At 38.2% G+C, this 20,722-nt stretch overlaps 1 protein-coding gene across 3 annotated transcripts; it reads right to left on the reverse strand.

Annotated features, from left to right (window-relative positions):
• Nucleotides 1-3,120: 3,120 nt before the first annotated feature.
• Nucleotides 3,121-20,472, reverse strand: LOC113121115 (YLP motif-containing protein 1-like). 3 transcript variants are annotated; one of them, XM_026291356.1, is made up of 21 exons: nt 19,785-20,472; nt 18,072-18,272; nt 17,647-17,844; nt 16,869-17,500; nt 14,688-16,778; nt 14,456-14,582; nt 14,188-14,341; nt 14,020-14,109; nt 13,773-13,935; nt 13,422-13,579; nt 12,767-12,921; nt 12,625-12,687; nt 12,170-12,289; nt 11,905-12,081; nt 11,688-11,771; nt 11,483-11,566; nt 11,301-11,381; nt 5,397-5,448; nt 4,198-4,322; nt 3,747-3,927; nt 3,121-3,431 (listed from the first exon to the last, which is right to left on the reverse strand). In XM_026291356.1, the coding sequence occupies exons 1-20, from the start codon at nt 20,226-20,228 to the stop codon at nt 3,781-3,783; spliced, it is 5,346 nt and encodes a 1,781-aa protein (XP_026147141.1). In that variant the 5' UTR covers nt 20,229-20,472; the 3' UTR covers nt 3,121-3,431; nt 3,747-3,780. The 3 variants fall into 3 exon arrangements, with proteins under 3 accessions (XP_026147141.1, XP_026147140.1, XP_026147139.1); XM_026291355.1 differs by having other exon boundaries at nt 13,425-13,579; nt 19,722-20,472; XM_026291354.1 differs by having other exon boundaries at nt 19,722-20,472.
• Nucleotides 20,473-20,722: the final 250 nt, after the last annotated feature.

The following is a 20,722-nucleotide window of genomic DNA, read 5'->3' on the forward strand; positions in this document are numbered from 1 at the left end:
CAATGTTTTTAAACTCTTGTTCTAGAAAATGAACAAAGAAATGTGCATTAGGTATACTTCGTTTTAAAAAAAATTATATTATTATATTATAATGCCATTATATTATGCGTTGATCAACTTACTGCGCTGTAAATAAAAAAGCCTGACAATATCACAGCTAAATACCTTTAAGTATTGTATATTCCGCCATTAATCACTGACACGCCCCCAACTCGTACAGATCGGGGCTTAAAGAAAATCCTGAGCTCCCCACTGGTATTTATGATATTGTGGTGCCGTTCATGTGCATTCAACTCGTAAATACGATCTATACGAGATGACTTGAACGCACCATAAAACCCAAAGAGATATTCTTTATCAAAGCTAAAACTCATCCACGCCTCATTTAAACACTTTCATGTGTATGTCACTGTGTGGGAAGATTTGCATAACACCGTCCAAATGTTCACACAAAAAAAGAAGGCAGTAACTTATTCTCACTGTAGTATTGTTACTGCCGCCATGTCGTGGAGATGCTGTTTTGTTGTGAAAGTGAACCTACTTTGTACTTCCGAAAGAGGACACAACTAGAACAGTGGTTACATTGTATTTACAACATTGTTCCAGAACAGTTCAACCCAAATATTCAGATGTGTGTAGCGCATTTTACAGAGGACTGTTTCCTTAACCTGAGAAGGCTGTGCTCAAAGGCTGTTTTTTTATAAAGGGGGCAGTTCCAACTTTGCAAAGACAGTCTAGTGCTTCTGACTCACAGACTGTAAGTACATTTTCATATTTAAAAAATTTACCACTGATGATCCAAACGTGAGTTTTGAGAAGTGTAGAGTTGTGCTCGTTTGTCATTTCTCTGATTTCAAATACATGGTTTTATGTTTACGCTGTGCGATACGCAACGCATAAAAATACAGTATAAGCCATTATAACCAGTAATTCTGTCCCCACTGGATGCAACAAATGCCTCATTTGTAATGAGATTTATTGGTTTTGTCTTGTCGCACCGGGACACGACATCACAGTATGTTAAAGGGCGTAACATTTCCTTCACACGCTTGAGGCATTCGGTCAATCACAACGCACTGTATAGCTGGCCAATCAGCATACACCTCGTTTTTCAGAAAGATGAGCTTTGTCAAAATGTGTTTCAGAAAGGTGGGGCATAGAGGAGAAACAATAATGTACATTGTGTAGTTTTTTTTTTTTTTTTTTTTACCTTAAGCTGCATAAACACATTGCATTACACCAAATAAATTTTTTAGGTATTAAAAGCACTAAATACAACATGTTAATGGGGTCCTTAGGTGACAGCAATCAAGCTGTTAACTATATTGTACAGTCTGCAAAGCATACCACCTTATGGGATAATACGGCAATGCAATATCTTGAATTAAAACCAGTTTAAAATGACCAATTTTTGGTTATGACAGACTACATGTGTTGCACCTTATGTCAACATCTGCCTCTGAGAAGATGGTTTAATGCGTCACAAAACAAGTAAATTCAATGGTGCAATCAGGTTTTCTTTTGAAATTAATCAAGTTCTCATGTATATTCCTTTTTTTATTGCCATTTCTTTTTAAGTTTTAAAATATGTAAAATCTATTTTGTACATTTTTTATCAAATTTATAGATGCATGTAATCAACAACCACAAGTTTCAAGGACAAATAATGTTAGTAGCAATACACAATTGATGTTAGTGTTCTCTCTCTCTCTCTCTCTCTCTCCATTGCAAAGGTGTTCATTAAGTTGCCAACCAACAAGTCATTTGTTTTGACTGACTTTCTTTTTCTTTCTCCATATAGTTAATGACTTCAAAACAAATACATTATCAATATTGAACAAGAGAAATATTAGAAGTATATTTATACTCCAGAGGGAGCAGTTGAACTGTTAAATTGTGCATTCAAAGTATAGTTCACCCAAAAATCAGTCACCCACACTTAGCTCCTAAACCATATGGCATTCTGTCTTCTAAAAGCACTATTTTCTTTGAAGTAACAGACAGCAGCCATTAATTATCAAGCTCCAAAGACAACAAAAGTACCACAGAGCCATAGTCCTACAACCCCTGAATTACATTTCAGGTCTAGAAGAAAATTAATACTGTATAACCTTTATTTTAGGTATAGACTTCAGTTAATTTTTCACTAAAACAGTGTTGCAAAGAAGATAGTGTTAAGTCCAACAGAAACAACTAGTGTTTTTTGTTTGTTTGTTTTTTGAGTGAACTATATACTACAATTCACAAGTCCTCAAATTGACAATAAAATGTTTGTAATAAATCTATTAACTACCAAAAAAAAAAAAAAAAGTCAAAGAAATTAAAGCACCCAATTAAATACGGATGAAACACTGATTTAAAATAGATAAATGATAAATCTGTAGTGTAAATTTATCATGGATTGCAGTTGGTTCACACTTACCTTTAATGGCATCACATTCATAATTGTGTCTGAATATATAGAAGTTGAATGTTGTTTAACAAGCATTTAATGCACATCACAGGTGGACAACTTGATAATGCAAGTGCACTGATACCCAGTATCTATTACATATTCCATATTAGTGCTTTACATATTCCAACCAATGAGGTTTGTGTCACAATACATGCAACTGCATATTGAACTCTGCTGTTATTAAAGCTCTTATTTCGGTCTTAGTATAACGATTGCTTAAAAAAAATTCAGACAGGAATCTAATGTTTAAATTGGAGTATTACATATAAAAAGGTTTTCATGGTCACTTGTAATTTTACAAAAAAATTTAAGAAATACAAATGTAAATTGGGAGGTTCATGACACAAAGCATTGGAAAAGCCAAACTCTGTATACGACAAATATATTTTATGCAAAATTCATGCCCATGTTTCCTGGCAACTTATGTGGCAAACTAAATAAGCAGGCCAATAAACTATCCAGTGGAACAGACCTGTCATTCAATACATTGCCTCATGAGAAACCAGTAAACTATTTTGTAAGCAAGCCATGCGTCTAGCATCAATCTGAAGAGTTTCTTTCGAATCTTTAATTACAGTTTATCCACCAAACCAAAGTTTCACAATTCAGCTTAACGGACAGATTTTTAATAGCAACAAAGTAAAAAAAGGATTGTTTTACGAGACTTCTTTTGTAAGCTTTATTGAGTGTGTACATGTGTGTGAACTACAAGAATATTTCAGGCCCAAACGCATTAGATCTATGGAATAAAACTAAAGAAAGTAAGGATATCACCTACAATCATATGGACCACTGACACAAAACCACACACAATGCTTAACCTATTAAAATAAAATTGGGATTAAATTACACCAGATATTATATGAAGGCCACTGCGTGTACTACAAGATCGACCAACAACTAATCGCCAGTTTCTGAAGAGACGATGCTCTTTCTTCATCAGGCAGTACACTGAAGAAGTTCATGAACTGGTGACCTAGAAAAAGAAGATGACTAGTTAAAAAGAAATGAAGAGAATATAATGTATAATGATAGTGGATCACATTTACTTCTACACAGTTATTGAATAAGGCCCAGTCAATCTAAAAAATGTAAAATGTTTTCCTTCAGAAATAAAAGCAAAAGGAATTTGATTTGGAATCTATACCTAAAACATTCTTAAAAGGTTTAAGATGTAAATAAGTAAGCTGATGTTCTAAAACTTAGCAAAACAGGAAATACAATTTGTCCCTCTAGCTTTCTATCTTATCAAACTTGGCTAATCAAAAGAGCTGAATTATTAGAAACTTACCATAAATGCTGTACAAATGTCATTACAAAATCTCCTAAAAATACTTGGTGCGGTTAAGAGCTCTCTGAGCAAGCTGGCCGCTCTCATCCGTGATTTTCTCCCAGTCTGTCTGACCGACTACAAAACCAATAGCGCGCTTTCTGTCGGCATCCTTCTTCTCTTCAAGATCAGCCCAGCGCACCTGGAAAATCAGCAAGTTTAATGAGCACAAAATGTTTGTTTAAATCATGACCCTCCCCAAACAGAACAAGAAAAGCTATTAAAATGTCTGATTAATTCAGGTCTTGTTCAGACCAACACCACCACCAAAAATACAGACCAACTATTCAAGTCTTTTCAAAAGAGGGGTCTCAATCTGCAATTCTCAAGAACATTCAAAATGAAAACTGAACAACACGTGACTATAAACAGTAATTCAAAGCTAAATTATGAAATATGTGCAGCACATTACCCTCTTTTTGCCAGGTTCAGACATGCGACTGGCATAGTCATCGGGCAGCTGAAGGAAGTCCTCCATGCCAGACACATCAGTTTCTCGTTTTCTCTTGCCTCCACCCGCCAGACCATCCAGTTTGTCTGGAAGGACAAAGCAGCATCTAAAGTCATCATCAATTCAACATCTGATGAACACTTATTTACTAAAACCTGGCAAATGACACTAATATGATAAAAGCTATTACTGTGATAAGATCGACAGCTGTCCAAAGATGTACATCATGTGCACAGTTTCAAGAGCTTTTCACACTGCTGGGTTAGTGGGGTTTTTTATGTTTTTTTTTATTTAAATCAGTCACACTTCGGACATTTATACTAACTTTCATGAGCTCACAACTTTACTTGCTCACCAATGGATCCTTTGCGATGAATGGGTGCCGTCAGAATCAGAGCCCAAACAGCGGATTAAACCATCATAATAATAAAAGGGTGTCTTCAAGACACCGGTTTTTTAACAAAAAATGGAAACAGTTGATAATGATATTGTTATTGCATGTGTAAACAAAAATAATTAGTGAAAACAGTGACTTGTGGACAGGGATCATTTCGAAAACATTGTTGCCTGTACACAAAAAAAAAAAAAAAACACTGTTTGTTGTACATTGTTGTCATGTAAAAACAAAAAATGTCCTGGTGAAATGTAATATGGATAGAAGACTCCTACTTTTGCTGAAAGTTAAAACCCAACACACACATCGTTTTGCTTCACAAGACATTAACTGATGGACTGGAGTGATGTGAATTACTTGTAGATTATTGTGATGTTTTTATCAGCTGTTTGGACTCGCATTCGGACGGCACCCATTCACCGCAGTGGATTCATTGGTGAGCAAGTGATGTGAAGCTAAATCTGTTCCAATGAAGAAATGAACTCATCTATATCTTACAAGGCCTGAGGGTGAGAACATTTTCATTCTTTGGGTGAACTATTTCCTTTTACTGCCTGAGAACAAAATGATAATGTGATGGAAAAGCAGTTATTGAAATATCAAAGACTAATCAACCCAGAAAAAAATAAGACGACACCAAATATTAAAAACAATTATACTAAAGACAACAACAACCATATATAATATATTAAAGATATAAAACGACATACAGTAGATACATATATTGCTATGAATATTTTTGTGTAAACTACAAATAAATACCCACCAAGCTTTGCTTCTGATGTGTCCATCTCCCATTTGCTTTTCGGAAGGTATCCCTATATTACAGAGAGACACTCCAACGGTTAATCCTCAGGTGATGAGAGACAGAGGGGACAGACAGCGTGACAGAGGGGGGACAGGGAAAGAATGGGGCTGGGAAGCAATGAGGATGCTTTGGATGATGAGAGAATAAGTTTGAAAAAGAGATAATTAATAAGTCACAGAGTCAACAACAACTGATAAACAGTCCTTATTCAGGATATGGAAACGTTTACTGAATACAAAATAACATGCATATTTTAATACTTTATGATGTGTATATGAACCAGATTCCTACTAAATTGACTGCTTCATACATTAATTTTATAGTAAATCACAAAGCCAAGAAACTTTTTTTTTTTGCAGCTGAAATTGTCAACTGAGATACAAAAAGCCAACAGCACAATGCACAGGAAATACTCAAGACTGAAATGAAGTCCATTTTTAAATGTAAAATTCTTCTTCTCTGCCAACCTACAAGAGTATTTCTTAATCCTGCCCTCAGGAAATAATGTTAACACTGGATCTTTGGATAGAGAAACATCTACCTTTTATATAGGGCTGCACGCTTTATCAAATCGACTGTCATGCACATCTTCATTTTTTTGTTTAAAAAAAAAAAAAAAATTACATAAAAAGTTTTTCAGGGTCAAATGTAATTTTACAAAAATATATACAAACACAAATGTAAATTGGGAGGTTTGAGAAACATTGACCTTTCATATAGGATTGCCGATTAATCAAATGCTTTTTTTTGTAATGCGTATCGTATCAGTAAAGCCGGTTCTGTGACTAGTAGTAAATCTATATAACCTGCTTTTTCAGACAAAGAGCCGTAGTTCTCTGACAAGCTACGCAATAAAATAAAATAAAGCAAAAAGATATAATCGTACAATTATGAAATCAAAGAAATCGTTCGCGATAATGACAGCTGTTTGCGTAGCTTCTCAAGTGAACTATGGCTCTGTGTAGTAAATGCTGCTCCATCAGAAAGTATGTGAAAATACTAAATTTAATAACATGCTTTTACTCCAAACTCACTTCATAACGTCAGTCGAGAGTTTGAAATGAATCCTTCAGTGAGATGATGTGGCTTCTTATACTTTTACATTCAATTTATAGAGAAATGATAGATATAGTACAAATTCTCACTAAAACTAAATTCAAATTTGCACATGGAAAACTAAAATCTAACTACTTAATTAAAATTTAAGGGATCAGTATTACAGTTTACACAAAAACCAATTATACAAAATTGGGTATAAAGTCATCTACACTGAAGCCACATTAAATGTTTGTCATAGTACTGAAAAAAGATGTTTTAATGTTACTAATGCACAAATATTAATGAGTTTTGCCAATGCATTCTATATCCTATTGTATATAGAATTATATACAATGTTTACAATATTTCTAAGTAGAATTAAAGATGTCATGAACTGAGAAACCAAAATTTCTGTATTCTTGGTATTTTGACATGTAAGAGGCCACTGCGCTATAAAAAAAAAAAAAACAAGTTTCAGAAAAGTTAGTCCAAAAAATGCTTATATTAAAGCCAGTATAAATCAGCTCGTGCAATGTTCTACTTGATGTAATAGTGTGGATAAGCATCGGCTCCGCAGAAGATGATTAATGCCTGCTTCGATATCACTGCCTGTTTATCCCCACCCACCAATTCATGCATGCAGTGTTTACGAGAGAGGCAAACATGGGTCTAAGCAGAAATTAAATGATGAAGATGCTCCGAAGACAAGATGCTGTGCAGTGCCCAGTTGTGGAAAAACAGTATTTGCATTGTCTTCCTTCTGATTCCAATGTTAGGAAAAAGTGGATTAACTTTATTTTAAATGAAGATCCAGACAGCATCAGTAAAAACGAGGTCCTTTGTTCACCTTATTTTACCACGTATTCGTTTACAAACAAGGCACAATTCGAAGTGGGATTTTCAGAAAGACTGAACCTAATAGACTATGCTGACAGTAGTCACAAAACAAGTGTGAGTAACTTAATTACATGATCAATATATAAACAGATTGCATTTAGGCCATTTTTTTTCTTTTTTGAAATCTTGATAACATTAGCAGTGGACCTCAGAGAACAGTCCAAAATAAAAAAAACAGAGGCAGTTCATGACCCCTTTAAATATTATAAAACTAATATAATATAAATATATAATATAAAGCTTCTACAACCACAATTTTTTGCTACAAAGTACAGATCACATTAATAAAGTCAGATTTCAGACAGATTTGAACTATATAAATATTAAAATACACAAAGTTGCAGTCAATCATGACAAAGTTTGAAGCCGTGTATATGCTCTTTGATAAGAGTGGTAACACTCAAAACACACTTGGAAATGTCCCAAGTGATGTTTGTGTTATCATAAAAGGTTGTATCAATTTATAAAAGGGCATAACTGACCAAGTACCATAAACAATTTAAATCACTGAATAATAAAAAATATAGTTAGCATGAATGCTGCATATTTTGTAAGCACATATATGTAGACACATACACTGATCACTGATATTGCCAATATTTTTGAAGATCTGAATAAGAGAAGGTATCAAACTGAACAGCCAGGTTGTTAGAGATCAAGTGTTTTACAAAGATCTCAACAATTGTCTCTAAGATCCCAGGTGTTTTAAGTTTCAAATATAATCAGAGTTATCAGTGAAAAGTAAGGAGTCCTGACAATAGCACAGAAGTAAAAGCCTTTTTGAAGGATTCCATGACTGATACAGACACCTTTAAAGAAGAATGATATGACCATAGGGCCTTTTGCACCACAGGAACCTTTTCATAGTAACAGAACTAATTGTGGAACTACCCACCTTTTGGCGTTTTCACCAAAGAACTGGGTGCGATTTAGTACGGGACTGCCTATTTCGAGAAATAAATTAGCTCCTACTCCGGAGCAGGGTCTAACAAGCACAACTGGTAGACATTCATTGGCCAGACACGTTCGAAAACACCCTCACCCGCCACGATTTAAACCGCTGTGTAAACACACTATAAACATTGCGTCAACTTGTTTCACAAGTATGGTGAACAGCGATAGTTGGACAAACACTGAAGTGCAGACACTTGTAACAAATGTAGCACTGCCAGTTGTCGTTGGAGATTCTTATTCCTCCTTTACATTTTTTCAATCACTTTACGTTGACATTCTATGTCCATTATTATGAAACCCGCGAGATGCAACAAAAACACAGCTCCGATAACAGCATCCTCCATCCTCTTGTTGTTAACATTATTCTTTTTTTGTGTTGTTGAATGCCATGCACAAATGACGTCGCTGTCGACCGTCTTACGTTACTTCCTAGAACACAGTGTTGGTGCGAATGCAACCCTTTAAACCCTTAGTACTGTGAAATAGTTCACGCAAAACCGTCCCAGTACTTTAGTACTGTACATTTAGTTCTGGAACTATAGCGGTGCGAAAGACCCTCATATTGAGACTAAAACAATAATATTTTTATTAAAATAAATTATGAAAACAGAAATGGTAACAGAATTTCTTGTGTTTGGCAGCTGCAATGATAAACACTGTATGCTTTGGGCTTTAATTTCAAAGCCAGGCTTCATTCAGATGCCAAACCAAGCCATATTCTGAAATTCATCTTAGTTTACAAAGTCTGCCAGTTTCATTTTAGCAAGACATCAAAAAAAAAAAAAAAATTGGTAACAAATCTGGATGTTACGTTATAATGTTATGTCGGATATTATGGATAAAGAAACTATTAATTATTTGTCTTCAGTGTATAAAAGGATACACTTTCTAAAAATACTTTGCATTAACTTTTTCAAAACTTAAAGAGTTAGTTCACCCAAAAATGAAAATTATGTCATTAATAACTCACCCTTATGCTGTTCCAAACATGTGAGACCTCCTTTTATCTTTGGAACACAGTTTAAGATATTTTAGATTTAGTCCGAGAGCTCTCAGTCCCTCCATTGAAGCTGTGTGTACGGTATACTGTCCATGTCCAGAAAGGTAAGAAAAACATCATCAAAGTAGTCCATGTGACATCAGAGGGTCCGTTAGAATTTTTTGAAGCATCGAAAATACATTTTGTTCCAAAAATAGCAAAACCGACGACTTTTCTTCAGCATTGTCTTCTCTTCCGTGTCTGTTGTGAGAGGGAGTTCAAATCAAAGCAGCTGGATTTCCGGTTAGCGAATGAATCATTCAGTTCACCAAATCGAACCGAATCGTTTTAAACGGTTCGCATCTCTAATACGCATTAATCCACAAAAGACTTAAGCTGTTAACTTTATTAATGTGGCTGACACTCCCTCTGAGTTCAAACAAACCAATATCCCGGAGTAATTCATGTACTCAAACAGTACATACCCTCTGGTCACATGGACTACTTTGATGATGTTTTTCTTACCTTTCTGGACATGGACAGTATACCGTACACACAGCTTCAATGGAAGGACTGAGAGCTCTCGGACTAAATCTAAAATATCTTAAACTGTGTTCAGAAGATAAAAAGAGGTCTTACATGTTTGGAATAGCATAAGGGTGAGTTATTAATGACATAATTTTCATTTTTGGGCGAACTTACCCTTTAATGTAAATTAAGTAAAAAAAACATTAATCATACTGTCTAAAACAGACTCAAATAATGTTTTTTTTTATTATTATTTAGAAATGCTAAGTGTTTTTCCAATTTGGCCACCATTCAGTTCAGCTATTCTTTAACCCCAGTCTTTATTGCCAAGATAGACCAACATCTGTTAAAGTTCATCTTAATGGCTTATGTAAGCGCTTCCTTGCATTCTTACAATATTCTATGAATATCCACTGCATTACACAGTCACTACATTTCTACTGTAATTCCAACTCATTAACCCTAGGGAAAACTAGCAATGATCAAAGAATAAACAGAAACAGGTTATGGAAAGACATTTTGCAGCCTTTATAATTTATATTATACTGATATTTTATGAACAATAGTGGAGTTTATATTTGGTTAAGGTCTTCACTCACTTTGTTTTATTATAAGCCACAAAGATAAGACTCGTGTAGAGCTTCCTACAAGACAAAACTGAGAAGCTTTCAGGAATTCTTGCATTCAAATTCAAGTCCCATGATAAAAGGTCCATATTAGGAACTCAACTATAACATCAGCAAGACATATCATTTCGGTGTCCTTCTCGGCTAAATCAAGGGACATTCTTGCATACTGTTAATCTAGAATACAGCAAACTAAAGAGGACTTACATACAATTAAAGCTACTCAAAACTACATCCCAGTGAAGCCAAACCACTCAGAGTCAGAGCCACTAACCTCTGAGTTCCATATGGCTTCTCAAAAGCAAAATTAACAAATATTCAGGAAGACTTTATAATACAGTCTATTTTATAGTTGTTCCTAATCCATAAATTTGACTCTAATGGTTAAACAGTTAGTAAAGACATTAAGTCTCAAATGTACAGCAAGTAAAATATTTTAATTAGCTAAACTGTTTAGATCCATTAATATGAATATTTAGAACAAATGTACAAATATCCTCCATTATATATACAATTACAAAGTATTTAAAGACTTCAGCAAAACGTCATCAAGCACTTTCATGCACTTCAAAGAAAATCAAGTCACTGCCTTTAGTGACGTTTGCTGTTGCCGATTTATTTGTTGTCAAAGCATTTAATAATCCATAATGAGAATATGTATTGCAATTATCCCAAATAACCCCGTCACAGATGGTGACTGTGAAAGTCTGAGACTTTGATGCATGCTTCGAATACATACCTTGTTTTGTTGAAAAAACTGGGTTTCACGTTTAAAGTAACTAAATAATCACAGTTCCAATTGTTAGATGAAAGGAGCATGCATGAAAACAGAAGTCCTACCAGATCAGTCTCGTCATCGTCTTCCTGTTTCACTTCAGATTTTGGTTCTTCTTCAGATGGGTTGAAGTCTTCCATCTCCACCTATCACAAAAGCATTTTTGTGTTAATATGAGAAGGGAACCAGCAAAAAGAAAATCATTTACAATTCCTTTAATGAACATAATGGAGTGTCAAACACTTACATCTTCAATAGCAGCATCCTGCAGTAGAGACCTGATGTCTAGTCGTACCATATGTGGTGGTGCAGATTCCCAGCCACTGGCCAGCTGTGTGCAACAAGCATGTTATTAGCCAGGCTTCTGTACAGTTATATCATATAACTCTGCAGATCAACGGAACAAAGATGGCAGGCTCAAACTCCAAACACAATCAAATTAAAGAAACTACCTTTGTAATATCCTTTAGTATTCGTCCATGTATGTTTCTCTTTGCACACGTTTGGTGATCAGTGGTGATTTCAGCCAAGTACACCTGAGAATAAAAAAAAAAAAGTTATAGTACAGTTAGGTAGATAAAAAGTTGCTCTACAGATATCTACAGACTAGCCATGTCATTCATTCCAAGCAAACAACTTAGATTTACTTGACATGCCAAGGAAGCTCACCTCAAAACCCTTTGTTTTAGCAGCACTCCAGAACTGGTCAAAGTACTTCACTTTATCATTGATAGCATCCAGTATTATGAAAGGGAAAAATCCATCATCCAGTGTTTTCTTGAATGTCTTCAGCATGCTGCTTCGATAAGTATCTTCCATTTCTGGTTCATATTCATATTCAAGAACCTGATGATGATGTTCAGAAAGCTTAGCATGACTAGCTGAGGGAAGTGAGTGGATTTCTCATTTGAAATTAATGACGAACAGATCAAACCTTGGTTTTGACGCGCTTCCCAGAATCAGGGTCCTTCTCAACTTTTTCTACTTCAGTCATGAAATAGTCATCTAGACCAAGAACTCTGGGTGGCGCACCACCGCATTCGACCTCTTTATCCTTCATCAACAAAAGCAAATTGACTTGGATTCATTTAAATGACAAAGTAAATTGATCAAAAATCTAGTTTTTGGTTATATCCAGTCACTTAAGCTCAGAGCATCTCATCTCAAGCATTTCAAGCTATGCAAGCTTGATTTTGTGTGTTAACAGGTTTATAGTTGAAAAAACGCATACAACAGTTCAACAATAATTAAGACAATAAACCAACTCCCTTATCCACCCTCAAGGCTGAGGTCTGTTTCTACAAAAGTATACACAAGTTTACCATCAGGAACAAATAACATGAACATTAAGCTCAGCAGCAAATACGGAGACAAAACAAAGCATATTACCCTAATAAGCTTTGCAACATGACTTTTGCCACTTCCAGGTAACCCACGCATGATGACCACAATCTGAAAAGAAGAAAACGGTGAGTATGGTATTCAGAAGATGATTATTCAAAAGGAGATCCAGAAGATAGTTGTAGCATACCCTGTCAGGCCGAGCTGATCGACCTGGCGGTTTGAGGATGTCTTCAGCATTCTTTGTCTCTGGTTTCTTCTCTACACGAGGAGGCGCAACAGGAGCAGAAGGGGGCAGGGATGTGGGTGGTGGAGGGCGCTCATCTGGATAGCTCCTCCGATCACCTGAACAAGAAATACAGGCATCTTATACGGTCCTCAACTTTTCAAGCTTAATAACTCCGTTATTTATGGTAAACTCAATTCACAAATAAATACATTTATGGCAAACACTGCCTTTGGTTGGACATAAAAATATGCTAATATCAAGTTACAACATTAGCTGAGCCAATGTTGCTGTGTTGAGTTGGTCAGGTTGTTCATACAAACAAAGATTGCTGGATTAAGCCATAGTGTAATCAACAGTAGAGTTCTTACAGAAGAGTTACATCAAAGATGAAAGTATTTAAACTTCAAAATAGTGGTCAAATGATTACTCATGAATCCAAAATTTGTGTATTTATATACAGTATACACATAATAAATATACACAGTACACACACACATATATTATGTAAACAAAAACTTTTATTTTGGAGTAGATTTTGGAAGCGATTAATCGCTATTATTCATTTGACATCACTACTTTAAAAATAAAGAGATTGATTCTTTTATTATTCACTTACTACCATAGCTTGAAGATCCATGGTCATAATGCTCAAGACTCCTTTCATAGGAAGACCTGTCATAGCTTGTTCGGTTATAAACCTCACGATCCCTGCTTGAGCGGCTTGGGTGATCTCTTTCTCTGTCCCTGTGTCCGGGACGAGGTCCAAGTGGAGGTCTGAAACAAGACATACAAAAAAAAACAACGTATTAAAAGAACATTTCAAATATATGCCACCATACTTTTATCTAGTCCAAATTGTTTTACAGACATTTTAATATAGATAAGGAAATGTTTACCAGTAAATTAAGTAATATGGGCATATGCAACTGTGAAAAAGGAGGCAGCAGTATGGTCTGGAAGTACTTACCGTTCTTCTCGCAAGAAACGGTCCCTTTCATATCTGTCTCTCTCATAATCCAGATGTGGCTTCTCCCTGTACGGATCTCTCTCCCAATCCCGGTCATAATCTCTGGGACCACCATATGGGTCACTTCTTCTGTCATAGTATGGGTCTCTGAGGCCAAGCAATTCTAATTAAGAAAAGAGATTGATAACAGATGTGAATTAAAATAAACCAACACAGTTTTCCATCGTATACACCAAACAGAACCAACCTTTCTCATAAGATCGCTCCGATGGCGGTGGAGCAGGCCTCAACACAATCCTCTCTCCATAAGAAATCCTTTCCACTGTTGCACCAGGATCTGCTTAATAAAAAACCCAAATGTAGTGTCTAAATACAGTTAGAGTCAAAAAAGTTGAGACGTTGAACATGTACTGACCACGGCCATGCCCATAGTCCACTGTTTTAGCAATAAATGAGGCTGTGGGGGCAGGAGATGAAGAATGAAGGAAGCCTGTAGATTGATTTGAAGAGGGCAAACCAGCTTCCAAAGACTGATTAGTCTGTCCCGTTTCTGACAATAAATTGGTAGCCTATAAGAAAAAGAAATGGTCAAGCAATCAGTAGTTTTCCACAACATGTTCTTGCAATATTGTTGATTAGTTTCTGAATCAAGGAGTGAAATTTGAAACTCAAGGTTGGAATACCTGCAGAGCACTTTTAACTTCAGGTGGAATTTCTAATCCAAGAATTCCAGCGGGAAGTTCTGAAGGCAACCCGGCTGACTCAGTGTTTGAAGCTTCTCCCAAAACCTTATTGCTTTCCTGGAGTTCTCTATAAGCAATCATGTCACCCAAGTTAATATATTAACCTCAGCCAGTTGGACTACATGAATCAGTGATGTTTAATCAATGGTGCACTGATGACAACTCCTTTTACCTTATCAATTTCAACTCCTGGGCAGCTTTGAGAATGATCTCATGCTGCCTTTGAGAAAGAGCAAGTACGGTTTTAGTAGCACTAGGTGAAGATTGCTCAAGTGGAGTATCCTGAGCTTGAGGTGCAGGCAGGCCAGCTAGCGGCTCTGTGTTATGTTCATAACGGGGCTCCGTTTCTCCAACTGGATGAGAGTAATCTCTCGCTGGTGGGGGTGGACTTCTATCCCATTCAGAACGAGAGTGATAAGGAGGATCCCTGTCACGTTCCTGATAAGGTGGTCCTCTCCGCTCCTCTCTATACCGATTCTCATCATCATATGGAAATGACCTTTCTCTTCCCTCTAGCCAATGCTCCTCTCTAATGTGCTCTGGGGGGCGACGTGGTGGAAAGTCTTGGTCCGGTTGTTCCCTGTCCCATTCCTCACGAGAACCGTAACACTCATCATCTTGTTCGTAATCTTGATACTCACGAGTTGGCCTTCTGTACGTATCATCCTCAGCACCATATGGGTATTCTTCTTCGTAATTTTCTTCTTCATGTGGTGGAGGGACATGCCACCTCTCCCTTGGGATTGGGGGTCTCATGGGAGGTCGTCTTATCTCCATTTCATGGGGAGGCATAGGAGGACGTCTCAGCCCTCTCCCTCGGGGATGAGCCCATCCAGGTTCTCTGTCCATTTCTTCTTCATATCCAAGAGGACCAGCTGGTTCCCTTGCTAAGATTTCATGAGGTGCTGGTGGTCTCATGTCTCGCTCCACCATGTCATGGCGGGGTGGTGGTGGTCCCCATGGGCCTAGACCACGTCTGAAACGTGGTCCCATCATCCCACGTGGTCCCATGTGAGGAGGTCCATGTGGGGGACCAGGAGGAGGGGGGCGCCTTGGTCCATGAAGCATTAATCGAGGATGAAAAGGGGGTCTTCTGGGGCCACCTGGAGGAAAAGGAGGTCTACCATACATAGGAGGTCTTCTCTCTGTCCAGTATGGATCTTCTTCCTCCCAGTATTCTTGTGGTTCTTCTTCCCAGTTTTCATCTGGATGTGTGGTCTCTGGGTGCTCCCTGTGACCCACTGAAGGTCCTCTCTCTCTAGGCATTTCAAAGTACTCTTCAGGAAAGTGTTCCTCCTCTGGATGCCACATCTCATGGGGAGCTTCCTGGTCATCCATCTCTCCAGGACCTTCCAAAGAGGGGTCTTTCCAAGCCGAATCCTGGTCCTCTGCATGCGTTACGTCTTCTGGTTGCTGAAGGTCATAGGGATCTTCTGACATAATTTCTCTCTGACAGTTGGGATCAACCATTTGTCCTCTGTATTGTCCTCGGCCACGTGCACGGCCCCTGCCTCTGAGAGGTACTGGCCCTTGGCCCCTTCCCCTTCCTCGGGTTACCTGAGGTGGACCTGTTTGATTCATCACATGTGGCCCCCTAGGAGCCTCCATAGGTGTATCAGTTTTAAACTTATCATGAGGAGGCTTTGCCTGTTGTGGTGGCCTGTTAGTAACATTGTTGGTTTTAGACAATGTTGGTTGTGAGCTTGGCTTCTGAGAGTTTGTGTTGGTGGTGTTTGGACTTTTTGTAGGTAGGGAAGGTTTAGTAATATCTTCTTTTACCTTATCCTGCTTTGCAGTATCAGCAATGGTATTGTCCGATGTAGTATCCTTAGTTTGAGGAATGGGTCCACTCTGAATAAAAAATCCATCCACTGAGTCCAATATGTCATCTGTCAGTGATGGACCAGTGGAAGCCCCATCTTTTTTGATATTTTGATCTTGACCACTTTTGTTTTTTTCTGGACCTGTTTGAGATTGGGCAACTGGTGGTGCATCAGGTTTTTCTGATGTTTGTTTTGTTTGAACCCCAGGGACAGGACTGGATTGCGCTCCATACCCTGGTTGTTGAGGAGGTACAGGGGGTCTTTCAAATCGTCTAGGTGCATTCGGCCTAGGGGGGTTCTCAGGTCTTGCTGGAGGACCAGGGTGAGGAGGATTACCTCTGGGAGGTCGGTTAAATCGCTGACCACCGTCAAATCTAGGTGGTGCACTAAACCGTTGCTGGAATGGCTGTTCAAACCGTGGGCCTCTAGGACCATCAAACCTGAAAAGGAAAATATATGAAAAATCAGTAATGTAGCTCCAGAAATGTGTTAATAAAGTGTGCAATCGTGATTCTTCTTAAATGCATTACCTTGGGCCATCAAATCTTCCTTGAGGCCCATAAGGCCCAGGAGGCCCATGAGGCCCATGAGGCCCAGGGGGCCCATGAGACCCAGGGGGGCCATGAGGCCCAGGGGGGCCAGGAGGTCGAACTCCTAATCCAGGTGGTCCAGCAGTTTTACTTGTTTCAGAGACAGAATTTGACCCAGGAGATGGGAAAGGTTCTGCAGGTGATGGCCCATGTGGAATAACTGGTCCAGTTGGTGGTGGGACCTGTGGTGAAGACCCCGGCATGGCATCCATTTTAACTGGTGGAGGCATAGATGGAAGCCCTGGGTTAGCTAAATGCATGTTTCCATCTGGTCCAGGGAGTCGATGCTGCCCATATGGGCCCATTAAGCCCCCATATGAAGGAGCTGTACCATACTGATGCTGCACAGCTCTTAAAGATGTGACTCGCTCTTGCAGATGAGCTGAAGTTGAATTCATTTGCTCTTGCCATTGTCTCCATTGGGCTTCGTAATCATGTAGCTGGTCTTTGTGTGGGTATGTCTGAAACTGTTCCAACCACAAATTAAAATGCCTGTCCCACTCTTGGTATAAGGGAGCAAATCGCTGTTGCTGCATTTCATAGTGTTGCAATTGCATTTCAAAGGGCATTGTCTGGTGGATAGAATTAAACAACCATATTAAAATGACAGTTATTTTGGTGCATTTTCTCATGTTTTTGCTCTATACCAAAATATTTTCTAAGCTCACCACGCAAATTAAGAGCCACTAATAGAGTAAATAAAACACAAAAATTGCACCTGTAGATGTGCTGGCTGCTGAATAACCTGCTGGTACTGTTGCAGGACATGCTGTAGTTGAGCATGCTCTTGCATCAGTGCCTGGTACTGAATGCTGGCCCTTTGATGCTGTACATGCTGCCAATGGGCAGCTGCCGCCTGCAGCTGCTGAAGACGTGCTGCTTCAGCTGGGTCTCCTGTATCAGTGATCCCACTGGGCTGTAATAAATATCAGTAATCAATTAAATATGAAAAAGGTAAATAAATACATACACACTAGTAAACATTTGAAGTGGATTAAAACCTTTCATCAAAGTTGTCCTAAAATGCATTCTTGTCTTAGGGCAACTTTGTACATTTTTGATCCACTTCAAATGTTGACTACTGTACATACAATATATGAACAAAACACTACTGTATATATTACTTGGAATAAAAAAAATTACCTTCGATTCCTCTGGTGGTGGGGGAGGAGGGGGTTCCTCTTTGGGAGGTGGGGGTGGTGGGGTGCTCTTTGGGGGTTCAACTGGAGGCGGTGGAGCAGGAGCATTGCTTCCATTAGATGAATTTTGATTCTGCTTAGCCTTCTCGTTTTTCAGCTTCTGCAAATTTTGACGGTGCTGCTGATACCAATATTCCTGCTGCTCCTGTACACAAATACAAATGCTACAAATATTTCTATAATGTTTGAGTAACCATATTGCTTCAAATTAATTAAGATTCACATGATATCTTACAATACGACAGTGATACTTTTGCAGTGTGACTATTTTTTAATAATGAACAAGCAAAGAAGCTAACTTGTTACAATAAAATAAAAATTTCAATTTAAAATAATAGTTATTTGTGAATCACTATTACCTATCCTACAGCTCTGACTTCAAGAGAGAAAATAATTATTTTATGAACCTATCAACATGCTACTGATTTTGTTAGGTATAACTGTAGCATAAAGTAAATTTACTGAAAAGGGTTAGTGTGTATATGAGGACGTTAACTATGGTATGATAACTGGGAGGACAATTTATGGTGAAAGGATTCACATAATTATGCAAAAGTGCAGTTCAAAAGACAATTATGACACAGTAGCGTGTCCCAACACTTGCCTACTCTTCTGCTACAAACTCCAAAGTACTTATTTTTTTTGTACTTTACACAAGATTGCATACTTTTAAGGAATAGTTAGATTAGATTAGTTTACAATAAGTAAATATTGTGGCTGTTTAAAATGCAGATAAAAAAAAAAAAGTTGTTTCCTTTGAAAACAAACACCTCATGTAATTTCAAAGTATCATGACAAGCTAAAAAACAGAGAGGTTTGTATCTTCCTCTGAAAAGATTTGGAGAAATGTAGTATTATATCACTTGCTCACAACTAGCATCTGAGAGGAAGTCACTTTAGATAAAAGCATCTGCTAAATGACTAAATGTAAATGCAGTGAAAGGTTGGCATCAAAATGTCCAAATAGTTGTTAAAAAATAAAAATAAAAACACACAAACAACTGTCCATCAATTAACATTTTCAAGTGAAAGGATGCATGCTTTATACTAGGTGTTTTTACTTAAAAGCATTAATCACATTTTTGCTGAAAACAATGTATTTAATTGATGTATTTATTTCAGAACAAAAACAGTTTTCACTTCACAAGAAACTAACTGATGGACAGGAGTTGTGTGGATTATTGTGATGTTTTTATCAGCTGTTTGGACATTCTGGCGGCACCCATTCACTGAACATCCATCCGTCAGCAAGTGTATTTCCCCCCCAAATCTGTTCAGATTAACAAACTCCTGCTTGTTCATTTTGACAAATCAAAGAACAATTGTAGTCAAGATAATATAAAGCCATATAAAAGTATGCTAGTTAGTGTGATGTTTTAGATGGTGTATGGTATATCACAACAGGCACATGACATTCAGTAAATTTAGGAAGTGCCAACTGACGTATTAACATAAATGTTGATAAGAACTATGTAAACTATGTTGTATAATATAAGTAATCTATACAAGACGGAGATATAATGTGCTGCATAAGGAGTTACTGTATTAATACAACAACATCAGATTAACAATAAATCATGCCACAAAAGCTTGCCTGCAAAGACATCGACGAAAAGTCGGGCTTTTCATCCGCCACCGATGCACTGGCTTCGCTAACCTGAGGTGCTGGAGCTGGGGTCTTCACTGCAGGTGATGAAGATGAAGGAGGCTCGGGAGCTGGAGGCTGGGGGTCTGGCGGCGGAGGCTGGGGCTGAGGTGGGCCGGCTGGACCTCTCAGAGCGGACGGATCTTGAAAGCTGTTGGGGCCTGTCTGCCAGTACGGAGGTCCGCTGCCGCTGCTGGTGTTGCCGGAGTGATGCAGCACCGACTGCAGCTGCTTCTGATGGAGCTGCTGCAGCTGCTGCATTTGCTGTAAATGCTGTTCGTGTAAACTAGAGAAATTTGACGACGCTGGAAGAGATGGAGCCCCATATCCTCCTCCTCCTGCTGCTGCTGCTGCTGCTGCTACTTGAGGCTGTGCTCCTCTAAACTGATGAGGCCGCGGGCCGAAGTGTGGAGGAGGCTGGGGTCCACCTCCGTAAGCGCCCCAGGAGGGATGCATGCTTGAGCCAAGACACAACGGGCCAGGTGAGGCCTAGCCGCCTGATCGCATAAAGCCGGTTACTTTGTAATTTTCGCTACTACTGTTTGCAAATATGATCGCACTTATTAGCACCGGCTCCAACTATCATACGAAAGCTTAAAACAAATTGTCTATCTTTACATATGTGCAAAAAACAAGACGTTTGAATTCATAATTATTGTTTGAATGCTGTTTCCTCGACTGGCCTGTCTGTCTGCGCGCGTGCCCAACTGCGCCTACGTCTGAACGTCACAGTGACGCTCACTTTGCGTAATACGTCACCGCATTTCTTCTCATCCGCACGAACGGCAGGCGCATTAGCGCCATCTGTCGATTCAAGTAGGCCTAACATGCTCTTTTCTCAAGCACAATTTTAGTGTGTGTGTGTGTGTGTGTCCATACATTCACATTTATATGGGGACATATATGTGCAATATATATATAATCAAAAAAGATCAACATTTCTGAATATC

The sequence above is a fragment of the Carassius auratus genome, chromosome 20 (assembly GCF_003368295.1).
Source record: "Carassius auratus strain Wakin chromosome 20, ASM336829v1, whole genome shotgun sequence".
In the NCBI taxonomy this organism is placed as follows: Eukaryota; Metazoa; Chordata; class Actinopteri; order Cypriniformes; family Cyprinidae; genus Carassius; species Carassius auratus.